Here is an 18,200-nt window from a genome sequence, read left to right on the forward strand (position 1 = left end):
CGTAACAAACCATTGTAGGTTCAGCTGATCAAGATTCGACTCCATCTGTGTCTGGAAGATCGAGCCACATTTGGAATCCTGATCAGAATTAAATTTTATATTTACACAATAAATTGCTTATTAAATCTTGAACCTGAATGCCGCTTGATGTTCGATGTTTAATATTAATACTACTGAGATTTTATAAAAGCAGAGACGCATATTTTTTTATTCTCCACCATAGCTTTCCATTGTGTGAACTATTTGACTTTTTTTTTTTTTTCTCCCTGTGCTGAGAAGAGGATTAAGAAATTATACAGCTGAACCGCAGCACTTCAAAAGCATAGCGTTGGATCAGAGCATGTGCTTTCAGGATTTCAGCTAGCTGACCAGATCTGAACTGACTCTTTTGGTTAGCGTCTGCATGCCAAGTGGAACAGTTTAACACCATATGGCATGTGGCATGAGGATCCACTACAGGAATCCATTGTATTCTCTAGCAGGAAGTCTCTCCGTTATTATCTCCGAGGCCGTCGTCACGCTACGAGTGTCTGAAGATTAGTTTGAGTGAATCCGTTCTGCATGAAATATTATCATGGAGTAATGAAATGTGGTGTCCTGTAAAAGAACAATGGAGTAAAACAAAATAAAGTAACTCGCAGCTTAAAGTTGAGTATAGATATACAGATATACGGTTCTTTTTGACAGTAATGACAAGTCTGTCAGTAATCTAAGCTCAAAATTTCAAGTTCAGTTTCTTGTTGCTGCTGATCCTACAGTGGCTGATCTCCTTTCTACTTCAAAACACAACTATTCAGATGCCTGTGGCAAACTGGAAAAGAGCCACATCGGGCCGGGCCACGGCAGCTTGTACAACACTCGTCCCGCCCTTACAGCTATCTTACCATAGCAAAATCTGGTCCAGCGGGTTTGAGAAGTCACTGGAGAGGATTTGCATTTCATTTTTTCCTCCAGAGGGAGACCCTGCCATTCACAGGCCACTTCACAGGCCGGTATCACGTTGCCAGGCGAAGCTAGACGTCCCCACCTGGCAGGAGCTCGGAAAGAAACCCGCAAGCCTTTGACCCCGCTGGGAGCGACATGAATCCAGCACCCCTTCAGGTCCAAGTCAGCCCCTGACCTGAAGTAATGAGATGACATGGACATCGTCCAACAATATGGCTGGGTGTTCTGTGCCTGACTGAAAGGAAGTTAGAGTTTCAGAGCAGCTCTGACTTAACACGCCGATCTGAATCAAAAGGTGTGCCCCAAAGAATGTGCACTTTGTATACAATTGACTTGGAAAAAGAAGGAGCTCAAGGTTTCATGCAAAATCTGAGACTTGGAAGGAGTTACAAGAAGTTACCAGGCGCTCTTGTTGAGTATTTTTATATGCTCTTGGAATTCTAAAGCTCCATCTGATCTCTGTAGCACTTAGACGGTAACATGAAGAAGCTTTATAGATCCAGACCCACATAGCAAATGTTGACACTCGGTTGAAAGAAAATAGATGTTACTGAATTTAAGCTATACAAAAACAGGATCTTTAAACCTGAAGAAATTTGCAAGCTGAACTTATTTCTTTTTTTAAGAAAAATATTGCTCTTAAAGGCAGGGTCTACGATTTTTAAGTCGGGCCGAATAATAAACAAAAAACAAAACAAACGTGTAGCCAATGAGCAGAAAGGGGCGTGTCTTGTCAATATGGGCGAAGAGAGTGTTCAGTGCGCATGTGTGATATTAGCAGAAAGCGGTTTTAACATTGACATGGAGGATAAAAACAAAGAAAGAAAGAAAAGAAAGACTTACGATAAGGACAAGAAGTAGGACGTGTTAATATAGGATCAGCTTTCCAGCGCTGGAGAGAACTGAAGGAGCAGGAAGTTGGCCACATATTCACAGGTTGGAGTTTCCCGAGTCAATAACTCCTGAGCTAAACGCTGTTACTACACAAATAACACCTCTTTTCTATCGTAGTAATGTAGAGAGGCAGCTACAACCGCGTTTTGTGTAGTAACAGCGTTTAGCTCAGGAGTTATTTACTCGGGAAACTCCGACCTGTGAATATGTGGCCGACTTTACTTAAGACGCCGAGGCGCTTTTTTCCTTCTCGATAGGTGAGTAACGTTGGTTTTGCTTTGTTACACAGAACTAATATATGCCTTTGTCCTTTACATCATTATGCTTGTGTGGCATTTTTGCTTGTTTGTTTATCTACAATCGTATTGTTCTTCCCTTCAGCTATGATAAAGACACATTTCTTTCCATTAGTTGCCTGGGTTACGTATGTATGTGTGGGCGGAGCTATCGATACAGGGGTGGGACCCTTTTGGGGTAGGGGCGTGTTTATTTTGGTGATTGCAAATGTCGACATTGGCTTTCAAAAATCGGAGACCCCGCCTTTAAAGTTGCTAGTGATTGCTACAACTAATCTGGAAGAACTGCTTGGAAAAATGTTTGGATGTTATTCTTCCAGTCCAGAATGCTTGCAGCTGTTTGGATACGCCACCTGTCCATCAGTTTATAGAAACTATATGGGGTGGACCTATACCTTACCATTAGACACCTAACCTTGTGGAAGAAAAAGACAAAACTTAGATTCTTTATCGTCATTGCACAGGGTACAACAAAATTAATGAAATATGTAAACGTGAGTGTGTGTAATGGTGCAAATAGTTCTGAACATTCAGCCAGTAGACTTTCAGTATATTGTTTGTTCTGAGAGCTGAATAGCAGCCGAGGTTTACCATACAGTATGTCAGCACATTCTCCATAGAGCAACGGTTCGTAAGACAACAGCAGCTCATCTTGTAAGTTGTTTTTCCTGAGACTCCTCAGGATGTAGAGTCACTGTTGTGCCTTCCTTACCAATGCTGTATTGTTTGTAGTCCAGGAGAGATCATCAGCAATGTGTGTACTTACTGTAAGTACCTGAAAGTGGGGACCCTTTCCACATATTCACCATTCATGTATAACGGCTTCGGAGCCGTACTATAATAATATCAATAAGCCCAAAACTTACTGCTTGCCTTAGGAAAGTGTACAATCTGTAGGTTCAAGATATCTTTACCTGTTTACCTTCATCAGGAACATCACTTTCACTCAAGATTAATTATTGCAGTTGCTCACACTGGCCCAACATATTGTTCATGTTTAGGAATCTCTCAACAAACTTTTGCTTGTTTTTATCATTATGCTTTAGATTAACCGTGCAAGCTGGGTAAGTGTTTTCAGGTTCTACGTTTTCCAGTAAAAGTGGAAAAAATTTGCTCTTTCTATCTCTCTCCAATTGACATGGCATTCCCATAGAATTCACACTAACTGCTAACAGTCAGTGAGGACAAATGAAAATAGCATGACATCTGGAGCCATGGATGTGGATACAGAGGGTCTATAAAGAGGTTGCTATAGCACAGAAAGGTGAAGGTTAGCATAGTGTTCGACCTAGCATGCAAAATGCTCACACACCCCGAGTCTGTGAGGCTACATTGTACGAACTCCAGAAAATAACGAACCGTAAAAAGACTTCTCAGAATTGCTCTCGATTCGTGTGACATTTCTTAGAACACCTCTTGTAGTAAGAAACTAAGCAGACATATGTTCTAGCACTAGATCAGTAGAAACCATTCAGACATGTATTAAATAGGTGCTGGAATGCATGCAAGGTCTGAAACTCTGAAACTCGGAGCAGATGCACAGGCATAGCTAACACACAATTGTACCACATGTTCGTGCCAGCTGGAATATTTCCTTGGTAATTAAGTGCTGTGAAAGTTTAAATTTATGAAACTGGTATCACTTATATTGTAAGAGATTTTTTTTTTTCCAGTTTTTCCATCACCAGAACCCCAAAAGAGCAAACTCCTCTGTCCTGAAGGCTCGGTGGAAAACGTGTTGTCTTTTACAATCCACAACACTGGAGACCCCTTCCATGAATGTTAAAATTATAATTATTAATTTGTTAATTAAGGGGGCACGGTGGCTTAGTGGTTAGCATGTTCGCCTCACACCTCCAGGGTTGGGGGTTCGATTCCCGCCTCCGCCTTGTGTGTGTGGAGTTTGCATGTTCTCCCGGTGCCTAGGGGGTTTCCTCCGGGTACTCCGGTTTCCTCCCCCGGTCTAAAGACATGCATGGGAGGTTGATTGGCATCTCTGGAAAATTGTCCGTAGTGTGTGAGTGAATGAGAGTGTGTGTGCCCTGTGATGGGTTGGCACTCCGTCCAGGGTGTATCCTGCCTTGATGCCCAAAGACGCCTGAGATAGGCAAAGGCTCCCCGTGACCCGAGGTAGTTCGGATAAAGCGGTAGAAAATGAATGAATGAATGAATTTGTTAATTTTCAGTTATGTGAATTATCCACCATACAAGTCCCTGTGAATTAGCTATGACTATAGAAAAGTATAGTGGAGTTTAGTTTCTTTTGCATTAATTTGACTGGTTAAACCGAGTTGCAAGAATGCCCATATTTATTAGAACTATATGCTGGGATATTGTACTGTGTGTATCGTTGTACTGGTCTGTACTGTTTGGTTTGAAATAGTTAGCAGAGTTAGCACAGTCATCATCAGCTGATATTTTTCAGGAAAATAACTTTTGAAATATCGAAATATGAAGCCTCATCATATGAAGACTAAAAGGAAAAGGGAAGCCACTTTCACCAGAAACACCTTTTTCAAATCAATGTGAGCGGCTAGCTAGCTAGCTAGCTAGATGAAATGCTACAATGCAAGTGTGGTTTCTTCGGGGAACTATTTCCTTTAGCGGAACAAAAATAAACAACGTTGGCAGTGAATCGATCTAGCTTTCTTCCTGTTGTATAGAATTATAATTTTAGGTTATAGTGAATATATGGGTATATAGGATATATCAGAACGGCTCCGGTTAGCAACGTCGTTCAGCAAACGAGCGCCGTGCCTACAGCCGTGTCAAAACATTTCGCTCATCACGGTTTTATAAAATTTTGAAATCTAAATGCAATCAGAAGTAAAACAATAATATTAGGCTAGAAAAAAAAAACTTCACTTGACTACAACAAGCTTCTATCGACTCTTTTAGCCTTTTATTAGTTGGAAGTTTATAAGAGTGTGTTAACACAACAAGGCACGATGATGGTTAATGTCCCCGATTACTTCTGTAGTCATTTTTACCCAATTTTCAGCAACAACTTTTTCTTAGTACATGTAAAAGCATACAAAAATCACAAGCTGTGTGATTTTAAAAGTCATGTCAATAAAAGATGAAAAAATCTTGAGCTTGTGTTAACCATAGACCCGATTTCAGGCATTTCATCCAGGAAAAAAAAACGCAATAACAGAACGAAAAAAATTAAAAACAGAGCACGAAAAATAGTATTCTATGGACATATGCTGTTTGTGTTATGGCAAATTGTAGGTAAAAAAAAAGTTCTGCTCCTGTAAACTCTTATCACTGTCCTTTTTTTCTGTAGGAAAGTCTTTTGTCAGCCATTGCACCTGCTGTGTTGGTCCTGATGTTATCCTCAAATAAATGGCCTGAGTAAATGACACTGGAAGGCAGAGCTGAGTAAAGTTAGACTCCTTTACAGGAGATAACGCTCGCTGAGCTGAATCTTCAGGTACTACAAAGACACCTGTGGTGCTGAAACCAAACCCACGTCCTGTTCGGATGAAGCTTTCCCATTCATTTATTACGTCTACACTCCCAGGAGCCTAAAGGTCATAACCCCATCCATCAAACCAATTTTTTTTCTTCGTCTGTAATTCAAGTGCATGGAAATCCGCCGGCTGGTTTCTCTTTGTTTGAATCGAAGTCATTACAAACAAAATGCATAGAAAATAAAAAATTGCAGTACTTTTGGCTGTAGATCTAAAATGATTCAAAAAGAAAAGGTGCAAAATTTGGCCTTTTGACCTGGTCATTTGATGCATGATTCAAATTTCCAGTTCTACACATTTGTTACACGTCAACAGTCAAACCCAATACAGCTAAAATATGTACTGTAGCTTGGCCTTCTAACTCAAGCGGCAGTCTGAAATAGGAAACAAACCCCTTGCATTTTGGTCCCTTACTCAATGCTGCCTTGGACCTCTGGTAGTGATAAGAATCTTTTTTTTTTTTTTTTTTTTGTAGGAAATCCAATGCGTTTCAGCGAGGCTCTGTTGTGCTGCACCGCATTGTCTGAGGAGTTGAGAGCTAACATGCAACAAGAGATACAAGCTAAGGCCTATGTGGGACTTGGGGGAATTTCTGACCTTGAGGACAAGAAAACGTAGGAAATCCGTTTAATTCTTTCAGACTAGTCTTTTGAAGCCTTGCCGTTTTCTTTCTTTAGGATTAAACATTGTTTTCTATCAGCTGGTGAAGATTTATTGGAATGCCACTGTTTTTAAAGTGTGGCTTAATAAGTAATCTTGTGCCTATATTGTTTTTATCTGTGTGTGTATGTATATATATAAAATAAAAAAACAAGGTTCAACGGTTCAAGTTTCGCTGATTTTTCCAAAAATATTCATCGAAAAATAAAAACGGTTTCCAGACAAAGAGAGAAACTCTCTCAGAGGCTTTGTACATACCCACTGGCACTCAGAACAAGGCACATGATTGGTTCCCGGCGTGAGATCTGAGCTGATTGGCTGCGCATCATCGCATCCTCTCCCAGCTTCTTCCCTTGTTGTATCTCACCACTCTCGTTCACACTGTCAACTGTGTCTCGCGTATTGTGTTCGAAATTAACTTTTTGTAAAGCCCTTACGATGCCTCCTAAGTGCCGTGCCCCTGCGAAAGATTCCTCTAGTGAGCCCAAGAGGAAGAGGAAGATGATGATGATGAGTGAAAAGGTCAAACTTTGGGCCAATAATACTTCATGGGTTTTCAGCTATCGCGAGGGGTTCCGGTCCCCATTAACCACGTTAAACGAGGGATCACTGTGTATGTATATTTAATTATTTATATACATACACAGTGCATACACCAATGGCGTGGTGGTAATTTTTTTTTCTTAAAATTTGCCTATGGTTGGGGGGTTTATTCCTGCCTCCACCATTTGTATGCATGTGGAGTTTGCCTCAGGGGTGTCCTCTTGGTCCTCTGGTTTCTTCTCCCAGTCCAAAGACATGAGTTGTTGGTTGATTTAGCATTTTGCAAACTTTTATCACTTATGTAATTACCATGAAGGATACATGTACTGTGATCGAAGATATCTCCATGTTTCCCTCTCAAATGGACCGAATATTTTGAATATCCAGGGTATTCATTATCTTGCTCTATAATTAATTACTACGCTCTTTACAGACTCTATAGTAGGTGTGTGTTTCAGGCTGTTCTCTTATATTCCTTTCACATTTCCTGACTGTCCTAAGAAATGTTTTTTTGGACCACATCAACGTGATTTCTTCTAACTAAAGATGACACATGGTTACACTCCAAGGCTTAAAACAGACACGTGTTTAGTCTACTCGTTGATCCGTGGTGCTGTGGAATGTAACCTTTCAGAGTGGATTGCTAGCACAAAGTATGAGGGGCAGAGATGGACAACATATTTATTATATACATTATTAGTATATATTAACACACAACACTGAATTGCATTGTTGCTTTTTTTTCCTCATGTATAAATTCATTCATTTCATCAAACGGCTGATTCTGTTCATGCATTTTGTTCAGTAAATTGAAATAATCAGTATAACAGTTTAAATTAGTTATGTGACCAGCTTATGTAACCCATTATCACAGTTCATCTTGACTGTCATCAGCAGACCCTGATGTAGTAAAAGTTAGGAGGTCTGTGGTACAGTGAGATCAGACACTGATGGTGTAAGAGTGAGGAGGTCTGGGGTTCAGTGAGATCAGACTCTGATGGTGTAAGACTGAGGAGGTCTGGGGTTCAGTGAGATCAGACTCTGATGGTGTAAGACTGAGGAGGTCTGGGGTTTAGTGAGATCAGACTCTGATGGTGTAAGAGTGACGAGGTCTGGGGTTCAGTGAGATCAGACTCTGATGGTGTAAGAGTGAGGAGGTCTGGGGTTCAGTGAGATCAGACTCTGATGGTGTAAGAGTGAGGAGGTCTGGGGTTCAGTGAGATCAGACACTGATGGTGTAAGAGTGAGGAGGTCTGGGGTTCAGTGAGATCAGACTCTGATGGTGTAAGAGTGAGGAGGTCTGGGGTTCAGTGAGATCAGACTCTGACGGTGTAAGAGTGAGGAGGTCTGGGGTTCAGTGAGATCAGACACTGATGGTGTAAGAGTGAGGAGGTCTGGGGTTCAGTGAGATCAGACACTGATGGTGTAAGAGTGAGGAGGTCTGGGGTTCAGTGAGATCAGACACTGATGGTGTAAGAGTGAGGAGGTCTGGGGTTCAGTGAGATCAGACTCTGATGGTGTAAGAGTGAGGAGGTCTGGGGTTCAGTGAGATCAGACACTGATGGTGTAAGAGTGAGGAGGTCTGGGGTTCAGTGAGATCAGACTCTGATGGTGTAAGAGTGAGGAGGTCTGGGGTTCAGTGAGATCAGACTCTGATGGTGTAAGAGTGAGGAGGTCTGGGGTTCAGTGAGATCAGACTCTGATGGTGTAAGAGTGAGGAGGTCTGTGGTACAGTGAGATCAGACACTGATGGTGTAAGAGTGAGGAGGTCTGGGGTTCAGTGAGATCAGACACTGATGGTGTAAGAGTGAGGAGGTCTGGGGTTCAGTGAGATCAGACTCTGATGGTGTAAGAGTGAGGAGGTCTGGGGTTCAGTGAGATCAGACTCTGATGGTGTAAGAGTGAGGAGGTCTGGGGTTCAGTGAGATCAGACTCTGATGGTGTAAGAGTGACGAGGTCTGGGGTTCAGTGAGATCAGACACTGATGGTGTAAGAGTGAGGAGGTCTGTGGTACAGTGAGATCAGACACTGATGGTGTAAGACTGAGGAGGTCTGGGGTTCAGTGAGATCAGACACTGATGGTGTAAGACTGAGGAGGTCTGGGGTTCAGTGAGATCAGACACTGATGGTGTAAGAGTGAGGAGGTCTGGGGTTCAGTGAGATCAGACTCTGATGGTGTAAGAGTGAGGAGGTCTGGGGTACAGTGAGATCAGACTCTGATGGTGTAAGAGTGAGGAGGTCTGGGGTTCAGTGAGATCAGACACTGATAGTGTAAGACTGAGGAGGTCTGGGGTACAGTGAGATCAGACACTGATGGTGTAAGACTGAGGAGGTCTGTGGTTCAGTGAGATCAGACTCTGATGGTGTAAGAGTGAGGAGGTCTGTGGTACAGTGAGATCAGACACTGATGGTGTAAGAGTGAGGAGGTCTGGGGTTCAGTGAGATCAGACTCTGATGGTGTAAGACTGAGGAGGTCTGGGGTACAGTGAGATCAGACACTGATGGTGTAAGACTGAGGAGGTCTGGGGTTCAGTCTGTGTTCCAGTTAAAGTCACAGCTCTGTGCTGTGAATTCTAACTTCATCAATCTTAAAACACCATGTCTTAATAGATCTTGGCATTTAAATGCACCTCATGCATCCATGCATTTAAATATGTCAGTGCATCTTCTACAGCACATACTGGAGAATTTTGACTTAGAATGATAAAAAAAAAAAAAAAAAATACAGAAATATGAGCGAGATGTTGTTTGATGAAATACCAAGCTCCTCGCTCTGTTCCACTTAAACGATCTGATGGGTTTCACCTCATATGGTTTGTCATCATGTATGACTTTCTTTGCCAGTTTCTTCTTGGACTTCTTATTTGGATCTATTAGATGATTAGGTATTCAGTTCTAAAAGGAAAAGGCCATACCTTTCTCTGTGTTTCAGCTGGAGGATGTATAACAGTTTATATAACACGTACTTTGGAAAGAGGATTTCAAACTTTTCACCAGGTCTAAAATTTACTGAATTCAGATTTTACACCCTTAAGTGTAGTTCATGGCTGAAAACAGCCACTAAATGAAACTTGCGTAAAAATATCAGATTAATATTTATTAATCCGTTAGTCCACCTTAGTTATTATCAAAACTAATTTTGCTAACTTTTTTACTTTTTAATTACCAATTTAATTAGTGAATCACTCATTTACATAAAAATACACACAAAATGTCCTATATTTATTAGTAAAAAGGTGAACTTTTTTTTTTTTTTTTACCTTTTATCACAGTCTTGGATATATCAAAGATTGCTAACAACATTGGCTTTTATGCATTGTTAGCTTTTGTGCAGTATCAGAAAAAACATGCCTTGCTTGTTAAAGGGTCTCTAAAAGTTTTTAATTTTTTCTGTTGACCAAAAGTTGGCGCCATTTCCCAATTACACAGGCCTGTGCAAAAAAAGCTTTATTATATAGGCTTTATTTTCAGGATTTCTGTGGAGGATATCAGCATACTATAGTGTGCTTGTGTGTGAGTGTTTTTGCATGTGTGTTTGCGTATGTGTGTGTTTGCATGTGTGTGTTTGCGTGTGTGTACGGGTCAGTGTGTGTGTGTACAGGTCAGTGTGTGTGTGTGTGTGTGTGTGTGTGTGTGTGTGTGTGTGTGTGTGTGTGTGTGTACAGGTCAGTGTGTGTGTGTGTGTGTGTACAGGTCAGTGTGTGTGTGTGTGTACGGGTCAGTGTGTGTGTGCGTGTACGGGTCAGTGTGTGTGCGTGTACGGGTCAGTGTGTGTGCGTGTACGGGTCAGTGTGTGTGCGTGTACGGGTCAGTGTGTGTGCGTGTACGGGTCAGTGTGTGTGTGTGTGTGTACGGGTCAGTGTGTGTGCATGTACGGGTCAGTGTGTGTGTGTGTGTGTGTGTGTACGGGTCAGTGTGTGTGTGTGTGTACGGGTCAGTGTGTGTGTGTGTGTACGGGTCAGTGTGTGAGTGTGTACGGGTCAGTGTGTGAGTGTGTACGGGTCAGTGTGTGTCTGTACGGGTGAGTGTGTGTGTGTACGGGTCAGTGTGTGTGTTTTTTGCGTGTGTGTGCGTGCTTGTGTGTGTATTCAGGCTTTCAAACCAGATAGCTGGAAAGCCTGAACACATGCTTGCACACACACGCACAACCACACGCACACACAAACTATAGTATAATGTGTCTTTTTATGTGAATTATTGACTATTGTGACTAATAGAAATTTAGTCATTAAAAAGTACTTTTTAAAAAAAAAATTTTAAATAGTTTTGATTAAAAGATTTATGCAAAAAATGTACAAATATTAATCTAAGCCACGGAGGTACACGTAAGGGTAGTGTTTGTGAAGGGTCCGGAAGGGTTAAGTGTAAGAATTTTGACCTGCACAATAATCTAGCTCTATCATAGTTGATTTTTGTTAAGACACACTTTTTAACGCACAGTCCGTGTACTGTGAATAACGTGCGATTTTTCCAAGTAGTGTTTATGAGGTTCACGTAAACAAAACACTCTGAATTAACCTGAACTCCGAATACAATAGGAACAATAAAGAGCCCGGTGATGCGTGAGGATCAGGACACAGTCACACTGCTGACAGTGACATTGATATAATGAGACGTAATGGCTGTAATAACGAGCACGGCTCAGTTTGTGTGAGAGCCTGCAGCGAGAACGTGTTTGCTTCTGTTCTCTTAATACGTCGGACAAAGTATCGCTCACTGTTTGGAAATAAGGGACGGATGTTGGATATTCGTGTGTACCACAAATCTGGAATTAGGCAGAAAAAGCAAAATATCTCTATATTAAATGTGTGCTCCTTCTATTTTTTTAAATTTTGTTCCTGTTCTTTTTCACAGGTACAGTTTAGGATTTGACGCATCGCAGATCTGCATGTGTGAGTCGACACCCAGCAATGGAACCCTGGCCTGTAGTGGCCTGGTTCTTAATGCTGCCGTTCATCACTGACTGGATAAAGACTGTGCAGTCACGAGACTTTACAAAAAAGGACATTATTTTCCTCCATCCCTCGAGTAGGTATCTAACACTCAGCATTTCTATAACTGTACACCTCCGGATAACTTAAGTTAACATTTAGTGGCAGAGAACCATCGTCAAATTGGTTTCAGTGCACAATAAACTAAAAAGAAGAATGATGGATGTACAGTTTCTCACACACACACACACACACACACACTATGGACCCTCTAAAGTTGGGATTTGTAAAGAAAGAATTGCACGGTGCTGTAATGTATATGTGACAAATTGCTTGTGCATTGTATAAAAGCTCACAAGGAAAAACTATCACAGATTCAAGAATGAATTTGTTTCTCAATGCATTCAAACCTTGCTAGAGTGCACCGATGGAGTAAAGACACCAGCGTTCAATTTGAACCCACCACATGCTGCATGTGTGACAAGGAAGATAAGATTGCAGCTAAGCACCGAGCTGATCGACTGAGGTGAAGGGTTTCGGTATTAAATCCTGGAAAACGAGCGCTTTCCTCATTGTCCTAGCATGTCAGTCAGCATGTTGCTTGCTTTTGCTCATGTTACTCGATCAGGTCCGTGCTGGACAATGTACGGGAAATGTTCCAGATGTCATTCTGTGTTATTTTCCTCTTTTCCAGCACAACCATCTTAAATCGAAACCACACTTTGTTTCATTCTGTTTTATTGCAATGCGGTCGTTGTTTATTCCTGTTGTCATTTTAACACAAGGATCAGTGCATTCGAGATAAATGGTGCACAGCTGGTTTCTGTTGTCAAAGTTGTGGGCGGAGTCACCGCCAAGGAGTGGGTGTGGTTAGCTTCGTTAATTGTGATCAGACTCGCATGTTCCCGATCATAGCTTAGAGCAGAAAGGTGGCAGAAAGCTTTACGGCTGGCGCTTGGCCAAGAAACCATTACGGAAAGGTTTGTACAGAAGTCCGAGTTTCTGGGCCACAAAAAAATAAAAATGAAAAATAAATAAAATAAATATATATATTTTTCTATAAATGTAAAAGGGAGAATTATTTAAAGAAACAATAAAAATATCTTTAGCGAGAGTTAAGTGGTGTGAATATCAGTTTTAACAAAGAAGAAATCGAGTGAAAAGAGAATTAATGAAAAAAAAGTCACATATTTAAGTTGTGTTTTAATTTAATTAATTAATTATTTATTTATTTATTTTGAGAATTTCCTGCAAAAATACCCTGAAAGATTTCATGAACATAAAGAAAGTATAAAAGCAAGTTTAAAAAAAAGATGTACATGAAATGTCTGGGCTGGGAAAACATTTTTCCGATTGTTTTCTATTCCTCATTGTATCACTGGAACAAAAGTTGATTCCCATGAAAGTAAGAATGTGGTGTTTTTTGAAGTAACTGTTTATACATAAAAGCCGCCTCAGATGAGCATGAAATTCTCGTCCCAGTCGCTTTTGAGCTCAGACTGTGGATTTGAACAGAGCTATTTCTGTACCGGACATGACAAATGAGTTTGTCACATCTCAGCTGGTAGTCATGGTCATTAATCTCGTTTGGCTGGTAATGAAAGGAGACTCTTTCTGCCAGATCCTGGAAGCTCGACCACTTCAGCCTGCCTCATGTCAATGTTTGATTAAGTGATTTATTTAGCTTTAGAGTTCGGAAAGTTTTGTTTCACGTCGGTAGTTTAATTTGGAGATGCATGTTTTTCCACAAACTGTCGCTGTCTCTATCAAATAATTTGGATGCATGTGCTGATTGACCACACAGACCACGAATGAGGTCGCAGATATTCCCAGCAAACACCACGCGTGAGCTTTAAACATGGCCGCCGTGGACTACACATCCCACACCTGTGTTTTATCAGCAACTCACACACAACACACTTTATATGCTTGATGTAGTTCGGTGTCGTGCACTTAGTTCTGCAGTTTTTTATGAACTTCAAAATAATAAGAATAAAAGAAATTTCATTCACTAATTTCAGTGAAGGGGGGGCAACGGTGGCTTAGTGGTTAGCACGTTTGCCTCACACCTCCAGGGTCGGGGTTCGATTCCCGCCTCCGCCTTGTGTGTGTGGAGTTTGCATGTTCTCCCCGTGCCTCGGGGGTTTCCTCCGGTTTCCTCCCCCAGTCCAAAGACATGCATGGTAGGTTGACTGGCATCTCTGGGAAATTGTTCGTAGTGTGTGAGTGAATGAGAGTGTGTGTGTGTGTGCCCTGTGATGGGTTGGCACTCCGTCCAGGGTGTATCCTGCCTTGATGCCCGATGACGCCTGAGATAGGCACAGGCTCCCCGAGACCCGAGAAGTTCTGATAAGCGGTAGAAAATGAATGAGTGAGTATTTTCAGTGAAGTATTTGCTCTTTCTTTTTTTGTTGTCTTGATCTCATGGGCGAGTCTGATTCAGGCACATTTTGGACTGGTTACCGTTTTTTTTTGTTTTTTTGTCTTACAATTGCGTCCTCTTCGATGTGAACCAATGAGACCAGAATGTTGAAGCATGTAATCCTGTGATTTCTATCATAACTACATTCAACAACACTTAAATGCGATTGCTGTGGATGTTACCACTTGGAGATTACAGCGGCAGCTTTGATCTCCGTCATCGAACGTTTGATGGCTTCGGCGTAGGTTAAAACGAGAAAAAATCCGAAATGATGCTGATGCTCAAATAAGTTGCTTAAAAGCTCTTGATTAGACAATTCAGCTTAAATATATAGTGTACATTGGTAGAAAGGGCATTATTAATAATCACACACTCTGGTGTCACCCAGGTGAGGATGAGGTTCCCTTTTGAGTCTGGTTCCTCTCCAGGTTTCTTCTTCATATTGTCCATCTGCATTGAATTGGTGGTGACCAGTCAGCGTTGGGCCGTTGTGGGGTTCGCCCTGTAGGCTGTTCGTTCCTGTAGGGATCTGATGGTTCATCATTCTAGTAGAGCATGATGTTTTAGTTATTTGGGCTGAAGTTCAAAGCCATGATCAGGAGGATGATCTGAATGCATGCTTGCTGCCCAACACTCAAACCTTTGGCTTGAAAACTCCAGTTCCAGTGATGATTCAGGGTTCTTTGTTGATACATGGACACCAATATTCATTAGATCACAGTGATAATTCCAAGTGAATCATAACCAGAGACATGAGACATTAGGTTTTCTTTTAGGTTTTTTTTTTTTATAATCAATATGTCTAATATTAGGGGCGCACTGTGGCTTAGTGGTTAGCACGTTCGCCTCACACCTCCAGGGTTGGGGGTTCGATTCCCACCTCCACCTTGTGTGTGTGGAGTTTGCATGTTCTCCCCGTGCCTCGGGGGTTTCCTCCGGGTACTCCGGTTTCCTCCCCCAGTCCAAAGACATGCATGGTAGGTTGATTGGCATCTCTGGAAAATTGTTCGTAGTGTGTGTGTGTGTGTGTGTGTGTGTGTGTGTGAATGAGAGTGTGTGTGTGCCCTGTGATGGGTCGGCGCTCCGTCCAGGGTGAGATACGCACAGGCTCCCCGGGACCCGAGAAGTTCGAATAAGCGGTAGAAGATGAATGAATGAATGAATGAATGAATGAATGTCTAACATTAAAACCACTTTGTCCAAGATGAGTTATGAATTTTCAGGGTACAGCTGAAGATGTCCAGGTCTGCTCAGGTGTGCATGTCTTCATTAAGATGTGAGACCTCAGTGGATTACAGTAAGGGCAACGTGAAGGAGCCTAAAGGCGCATAGTTCAGTATAATAGCTCAGGTTTTTTTTACAATGTTTGCATCTACCTTCGATCTGGAGGAAAATGTTGTGTATTATATACATGAACGTGCTGATAAATGGTGCGACTCCAGACCTTCTACATTTCAACACCCAACAGACAGGAAAATTTCTGACTCTTTTTCTCCAATTTACTTTTTTTCCTCCATTGAGACCATTTAGGAAATAGGATCACTTCCTTTTTTAGCTTTCAGTTTCACCCAAACTGTTAACCGATGACAACCGATCCACTGTTTATATTGTCTTAAGTGGCTTTTATTTAATAAAGTAAAAAACAGAATCGGGGACACGGTGGCTTAGCACGTTCGCCTCACACCTCCAGGGTTGGGGGTTCGATTCCCACCTCCGTCTTGTGTGTGTAGAGTTTGCATTTTCTCCCCGTGCCTCGGGGGTTTCCTCCGGGTACTCCGGTTTCCTCCCCCGGTCCAAAGACATGCATGGTAGGTTGATTGGCATCTCTGGAAAATTGTTCGTAGTGTGTGAGTGTGTGAGTGAATGAGAGTGTGTGTGTGTGCCCTGTGATGGGTTGGCACTCCGTCCAGGGTGTATCCTGCCTCGATGCCCGATGACACCTGGGATAGGCACAGGCTCCCCGTGACCCGAGAAGTTCGGATAAGCGGTAGAGAATGAATGAATGAATGAATGAACAATTTCTTCTTGTTTGACAGATTAAGCACCTGAAATTACTTGAGGTTTAAATGAAAACTGATTCATAAAAAACAAATCAAGCTCAAAAGAAATAAACATGCCAGTTGTGTGTAGCTAAACAATGAGAGTGTAAAAAAAAAAAAAAAGAAGTCTATTTTACGTCTCTAGGTTTTATTGTCGAACTGAAGCTTGTATTTTTTATTTTTATTTTTTTTGTATTTCTAAGGAAGTAAATACTGCGGATTTGCATTTTCAGATCAAATAAATTCTTACGGATGTTAATCGGCTGTGTATAAAGTCACAGCTTGGTTTTAAAAGATTATTCTCTGGAAAAGCTGAAAAGAAAACAACAAAAAAAACGAACTCTCGCTCTGTCCGTAGCTACTCCGTATCCAGGAGGATTCAAGTGTTTCACGTGCGAGGAAGCAGCTGACAATTACGAGTGTAATCGCTGGGCACCAGATGTTTACTGCCCACAAGGTAAGACCTTCCAACTCCAGCTGCTCCATAAACCAGGATTTTTATATCTTTTTTTTCCTGTGCATTCTTGAGGGATGATGTCTGATTTGTGTGGCCTGTCGAATCTTTTCCTTATAACTAGGATATCTAAAATGTGCAAAATTATTGGGTAATTATTGCGCTTTAAAAGCAAAAAAATAAATTCAAATAAAAACCCATATAATTTCTTTACAATATTGTCCTTGCTTATCTCAATCCCAAGCAATATAAGTAACACTTGGGATTAACGTTTGCACTTTTAACGATTAAAAAGTGTTGACGTTTTCATAAATTGCCTATAATAAAGACCCCGGTGTCATAAATGTAGAAACAAAATGAAATGTATTTTCAGCTCACAGTTTTCGAAAATGTCTCTGCAAATTTGTTTAAATTGTATTAGCACTTTTAGTAAAAAAACATACAGAACAATCGTTCTTTTCTTCTATTCGTAGAGGCTAAATATTGTTATACACATCACAAGCTGGACTGGGTTGGAAACACGGTGTCCGTAACGAAGCGTTGTGTCTCACTGGACGACTGTCTATCTACCGGATGCACTGACACGGACCATGATGGAATCAGGGTATGTCTCATGCGTATAACTAGTAAACATCTTAAAATTGACGTCCTGGCCACCTTCATAGCCTGGAGGACATGCGCAACCACTTTACACCAACTGCTCGCTGAGTGATTTCACTCCGAAAGAGCGAGACGCCAGTTCGACCTTCTCGCCCACAGCCTGCTTAATCTCTGCTGAAAGCTTCGCTTCTCTCCGTCACCGCTGCTCATTGTGTAGCTTATCTCATGTCTCTTAGCGCACCACAGGAGGTTCGAACAAGACAGAAGACAATGAGACAGACCAGGGAGTTCCCCAAATTTCAGAGATGTCCGCTAAGACGGTAAAGTAGCCAGTCGGCGGTCGGCTTTGCTTCTCGTTGGAGTTTTTTTTTTCCTCAGTAGTACCAGGATTGTGTAGATAAAAAAAAAATTCATATCCGTCGTTATAGATCGACCACGGATACGACATCACAAAGAAAATTCTCACTGACCGAGGCTACATACAATTAAACAGATACACGCCTGCAACAGATTATATTATGTTTCTTACAAATGCTTCATAAGTAATTCTGTCAAAGAGCGAGTTGCATTTGTTAAAAGAATCGTTTAACCATTGGATCGACACAGTAATAAGATGAATAAGAAATCTTTAGGTAGGTCTATGCTGTATAGTTATAGCTGGCGACTCTCTTTTTCGCCCTTGTTCTCGGACAAAGCGAAGTCAGACTTGAGAAAGTCAAAAATCAAAGACAAGTCGACTGAATTAAGATTAAGGCGATAATAATTTATTCCATCTTCCCAAAAAGACTTTGCACATGGCGATCTAAACCTAAGAGCGCATTACGCATCAGATGCTGTCGTACGTTTCGTTCGCTTCTGTACTATTTTTATTATAAATACATTTACAGTGACTTATTAAAAGCGGAATCACTCAAACGTCTAACGAATCATTTAATCGCTT

At 41.4% G+C, this 18,200-nt stretch overlaps 1 protein-coding gene across 2 annotated transcripts in view; it reads left to right on the plus strand.

The window, feature by feature from the left end:
* Positions 1-18,200, plus strand: part of lypd6 (LY6/PLAUR domain containing 6) — a 29,347-nt gene that overhangs the window by 8,374 nt on the left and 2,773 nt on the right. The window contains exons 2-5 of one of the 2 annotated variants that reach the window (XM_047814468.1): positions 6,087-6,225; positions 11,669-11,842; positions 16,565-16,663; positions 17,134-17,264. In XM_047814468.1, coding sequence (XP_047670424.1) covers positions 11,725-11,842; positions 16,565-16,663; positions 17,134-17,264 — 348 coding nt within the window. In that variant the 5' untranslated portion in view covers positions 6,087-6,225; positions 11,669-11,724. The remainder of the gene's footprint in view (positions 1-6,086; positions 6,226-11,668; positions 11,843-16,564; positions 16,664-17,133; positions 17,265-18,200) is intronic. The other variant, XM_027152375.2, reaches the window with a different exon arrangement.

This window comes from Tachysurus fulvidraco, chromosome 6 (assembly GCF_022655615.1).
Source record: "Tachysurus fulvidraco isolate hzauxx_2018 chromosome 6, HZAU_PFXX_2.0, whole genome shotgun sequence".
NCBI lineage: Eukaryota > Metazoa > Chordata > Actinopteri > Siluriformes > Bagridae > Tachysurus > Tachysurus fulvidraco.